Source organism: Poromitra crassiceps (assembly GCF_964638095.1).
Source record: "Poromitra crassiceps genome assembly, chromosome: 4".
NCBI lineage: Eukaryota > Metazoa > Chordata > Actinopteri > Beryciformes > Melamphaidae > Poromitra > Poromitra crassiceps.
In genome coordinates, this window is record NC_139626.1 from 40,356,667 (window position 1) to 40,361,678 (window position 5,012).

General features: G+C 50.7%; 1 protein-coding gene across 2 annotated transcripts in view; it reads left to right on the top strand.

Annotated features, from left to right (window-relative positions):
- Window positions 1–4,449, top strand: part of ppp2r2ca (protein phosphatase 2, regulatory subunit B, gamma a) — a gene marked incomplete at both ends in the record, with an annotated part of 8,601 nt that extends 4,152 nt beyond the window's left edge. For both annotated transcript variants that reach the window (XM_083635666.1, XM_083635667.1), the window contains 4 exons: window positions 777–941; window positions 1,816–1,985; window positions 2,247–2,338; window positions 4,158–4,449. In XM_083635666.1, the coding sequence (XP_083491792.1) occupies window positions 777–941; window positions 1,816–1,985; window positions 2,247–2,338; window positions 4,158–4,449 (719 nt within the window). The remainder of the gene's footprint in view (window positions 1–776; window positions 942–1,815; window positions 1,986–2,246; window positions 2,339–4,157) is intronic.
- Between the last annotated feature and the right edge of the window lie 563 nt (window positions 4,450–5,012).

Here is a 5,012-nt window from a genome sequence, read left to right on the forward strand (position 1 = left end):
GTCTGAGGGAGTGCGCTGGGTGGAGACGTGTCTGAGGGAGTGCGCTGGGTGGAGACGTGTCTGAGGGAGTGCGTTGTGTGGAGACGTGTCTGAGCGAGTGCGCTGGGTGCTTTCCTGTTTAAATGGAGACGTGTCTGAGGGAGTGCGCTGGGTGGAGACGTGTCTGAGGGAGTGCGCTGTGTGGAGACGTGTCTGAGGGAGTGCGCTGGGTGGTTTCCTGTTTAAATGGCGATGTGTCTGAGGGAGTGCGCTGGGTGGAGACGTGTCTGAGGGAGTGCGCTGGGTGCTTTCCTTTTTAAATGGAGACGTGTCTGAGGGAGTGCGCTGTGTGGAGATGTGTCTGAGGGAGTGCGCTGGGTGCTTTCCTGTTTAAATGGGAGCTGACCTAGAAAATCAGAGAAACATCTATGGAAGAAGAGCTTAAATAATTCACTCTCAGCAGTACACTCTCTGCCGAACCACACAGGACTACCACAAATAGAAACACAGAGAGGAGCTGTATGTGTGTGTGTGTGTGTGTGTGTGTGTGTGTGTGTGTGTGTGTGTGTGTGTGTGTGTGTGTGTGTGTGTGTGTGTGACTTAGAATTGAGGTGTGAACATGGAGAGCATGTGCAGCGGAGAAATGAAAGGTTTCAAAGTGAAACACATCAGCCACCTCCGTCTGGCATGTGCGATGGGTGTCCTTCCTCCCGAGACGAGAGAAACCCTGCAGCAGTAGTAACGGGTGGGGGAAGCTTCTCTGTGGTGTTGTGGTCCCTGACTCTCCTGCCTCTCAGACATTGTGGACATCAAGCCGGCCAACATGGAGGATCTGACGGAGGTGATCACGGCGGCAGAGTTCCACCCTCAGCACTGCCACCTGTTTGTGTACAGCAGCAGCAAGGGCACGCTGCGCCTCTGTGACATGAGAGCCTCCGCGCTCTGTGACAGACACACCAAACGTGAGCGTGTTGGGGGACGTCGTTATCTATATGACATCTGTTAGATTGTTGCATTGACAATTACATGACACTAATAATGATAATATCTCAATCTCATTTTGATCTGAGCATATTCCATGCCTGTCTAATCCACCTATTTCTGTTTATATCTTGTTAATAATGTTTGGTAACACTTTGCAATAAGGATCTCTAAATAAATCTGAGTTCATGCTTAATAAGCATTAATAAGCATTAGTGAATGCTTAAAGGAACACTCCGCCCATTTTCAACCAGCTTTGTATCATTAGAACATCAGTAGTATATCAGAAAACTGTAAACGGTTTTGAAGTCTGTCATTTAATTTGACAGTTATTGAGTGTTAAAGCTAACTCAAATTAATAACTCATTAACTCAAATCAACTCTCAATAACTGTCAATCTATTCATCATTCATCTAGTTTGACAATTATTGAGAGTTGATTTGAGTTAATGAGTTATTAATTTGAGTTAGTGTGGACCAGTGATGTCACTGGTCCACACTTTAACACTCAATAACTGTCAAATTAAATGACAGACTTCAAAACAGTTTACAGTTTTCTGATATACTACTGATGTTCTAATGATACAAAGCTGGTTGAAAACGGGCGGAGTGTTCCTTTAATAATCATTAACCCTTAGTTAATGTTTATTAACTCTAACCCTAGCCATTAACCAACCCTCCCCCTCAGTATTAAATAATGCATAGATTAATAGTTAACCTGAGCATTAACTAACCCTTAATTTAGTGACCCCTTATTGTAAAGTGCTACCATGATGGTCAATAATGTACATTGGTGTTTCAGCAGCTTCATTCTATTCATCACTGAAATGCACTGAAGTCCTCTCTCTTTGTCCAGTGTTTGAGGAACCTGAGGACCCAGGGAGCCGCTCCTTCTTCTCAGAGATCATCTCCTCGGTGTCGGACGTCAAGTTCAGCCACAGCGGACGCTACCTGCTGACCAGAGACTACCTCACCGCCAAGGTGTGGGACCTCAACATGGACAAGGGCCCCGTGGAGACTTACCAGGTCAGTTGGCACAGCGACTTCCTGTGCGGGTTGGCCTTTCAAGTCATACTTTGGCCTATTGGTTGCCTGTAGGCCTATCAAATCGTATCTAGGCCTATCAAGTTGTAGACAGATATTGGCCTACTATCTATGACAGCGCGAGTCAGAATGTGTGTAGTTAAGCGTGTGAACCACCAGGACATAGTGTACAGTAGGCTACAGTGCTTAGTGACAGTTAATCAATCTCAGAAAGTACGATTGTCTGTCTGTCCTCATCGCCAGGTCCACGAGTACCTGAGGAGTAAGCTGTGCTCCCTCTATGAGAATGACTGCATCTTCGACAAGTTTGAGTGTGTTTGGAACAGCTCAGATAGGTAAGTGCCTGTAGAAGAGAGAGAGTGTGGGGAGAACGTGTCTTTGTGTGTGTGTGTGTGTGTGTGTGTGTGTGTGTGTGTGTGTGTGTGTGTGTGTGTGTCTGTGAGTTTGCTCTCTCAGTGTGTCCCTCAATCTCCTGCCTCCACCTTTATCCGACATTTAAATCAATCCCAGAGACAAGCTCTGCAGATGTCAAATCAATCCCCAGGCCTCGCCTTCAATTTTTTTCCTCCTTTTCTTCTCCTCGCCCTCATCCTCTGTCCCTGTTCCTCCTCTACACCTGACACCATGTACCTCTCCTCTCTTCTCCTCTTCTCCTCTCTTCTCTTCTCTTCTCATCTCATCTCCTCTCCTCTCCTCTCCTCTCCTCTCCTCTCCTCTCCTCTCCTCTCCTCTCCTCTCCTCTCCTCTCCTCTCCTCTCCTCTCCTCTCCTCTCCTCTCTTCTCCTCTCCTCTCCTCTCCTCTCTTCTCCTCTCCTCTCCTCTCCTCTCCCCTCCTCTCCTCTCCTCTCCTCTCCTCTCCTCTCCTCTCCTCTCCTCTCCTCTCCTGTCTGTCTCTCTCTCCTCTCCTCAACCCTCTCCTCTCCTCTCCTCTCCCCTCCTCTCCTCTCCTCTCCTCTCCTCTCCTCTCCTCTCCTCTCCTCTCCTCTCCTGTCTGTCTCTCTCTCCTCTCCTCTCCTCTCCTCTCCTCTCCTCTCCTCTCCTCTCCTGTCTGTCTCTCTCTCCTCTCCTCTCCTCTCTTCTCCTCTCTTCTCTTCTCTCCTCTCCTCTCCCCTCCTCTCCTCTCCTCTCCTCTCCTGTCTGTCTCTCTCTCCTCTCCTCTCCTCTCCTCTCCTCTCCTCTCTTCTCCTCTCTTCTCTCCTCTCCTCTCCTCTCCCCTCCCCTCCTCTCCTCTCCTCTCCTGTCTGTCTCTCTCTCCTCTCCTCTCCTCTCCTCTCCTCTCTTCTCCTCTCTCCTCTCCTCTCCTCTCCTCTCCTCTCCTCTCCTCTCCTCTCCTCTCCTCTCCTCTCCTGTCTGTCTCTCTCTCCTCTCCTCTCCTCTCTTCTCCTCTCTCCTCTCCTCTCCTCTCCTCTCCTCTCCTCTCCTCTCCTCTCCTCTCCTCTCCTCTCCTCTCCTCTCCTCTCCTCTCCTCTCCTGTCTGTCTCTCTCTCCTCCCCTCTCCTCTCCTCTCCTCTCTTCTCCTCTCCTCTCCTCTCCTCTCTTCTCCTCTCCTCTCCTCTCCTCTCCTCTCCTGTCTGTCTCTCTCTCCTCTCCTCTCCTCTCCTCTCCTCTCCTCTCCTCTCCTCTCCTCTCTTCTCTTCTTCTCTCCTCTCCTCTCCTCTCCTCTCCTGTCTGTCTCTCTCTCCTCTCCTGTCTGTCTCTCTCTCCTCTCCTGTCTGTCTCTCTCTCCTCTCCTCTCCTCTCCACTCCTCTCCTCTCCTCTCCTCTCCTCTCCTCTCCTCTCCTCTCTTCTCTCCTCTCCTCTCCCCTCCTCTCCTCTCCCCTCCTCTCCTCTCCTCTCCTCTCCTCTCCTCTCCTCTCTTCTCCTCTCCTCTCCTCTCCTCTCCTCTCCTCTCCTCTCCTCTCCTCTCTTCTCCTCTCCTCTCCTCTCCTCTCCTCTCCTCTCCTCTCCACTCCTCTCCTCTCCTCTCCTCTCCTCTCCTCTCCTCTCCTCTCTTCTCTCCTCTCCTCTCCCCTCCTCTCCCCTCCTCTCCTCTCCTCTCCTCTCCTCTCCTCTCCTCTCCTCTCCTCTCCTCTCCTCTCCTCTCCTCTCCTCTCTTCTCCTCTCCTCTCCTCTCCTCTCTTCTCCTCTCCCCTCCTCTCCTCTCCTCCCCTCAGCGTGATCATGACGGGGGCGTACAACAGCTTCTTCCGGATGTTTGACAGGGAGACGGGGCGGGGCGTGACCCTGGAGGCGTGGCGGGAGAGCAGCAAGCCGCGGGCCGTGCTGCGGACGCGGCGCGTCTACACCGGCGGCAAGCGTCGCCGCGGCGACGTGGGCGTAGATAGCCTGGACTTCACCAAGAAAATCCTACACATGGCCTGGCACCCGGCCGAGAACATCATCGCCATAGCGGCCACCAACAACCTGTACATCTTCCAGGATCGCGTCAACCCTGAGACCCAGTGACAGTGACAGGGACATAGCCAGCTCTCACAAAGACGCCATGGGTGACTCAAATGTAATATTGGATGTGTTACTGATGGATACCGGCAGAGTGCGACCTTCTACGAGACGACGAAGTCAAAGCCAAGTCTGAATGATATTTATACACACTAATGCTGTTTCACACACATATTGACACAACGTCTGTGTTATGACGATCACAGATTGAATGAAAGAAGCATTCTACAAGATTGTTAAATTATTGGATTATTGAAAAAGTAACAATGGTTATCTGAAAGTGTGTTTTTTTCCCCCTCCAACACTGAGATGAACTGTTGCCGTCCTGTATCGATCATGACGTGCTTTTTGGTCCCACTCTACTCAGACTTTTGGTGGATGCTTGTATTCCTGCCCCACTGTAGGGTCAGTCTAGAGGTGCAGGGACACCTCTCTCACCTATCTGCAATGTCTCAGTGCTGTTGACCACACAATGTTGCACTCCTCCTCACTGATGTGCTTTGGTACCTTTTGACACAAAATGGAGGCCGTGTGCTGGGTAACAATGAAGAAGGCTTGACTAATGCTAT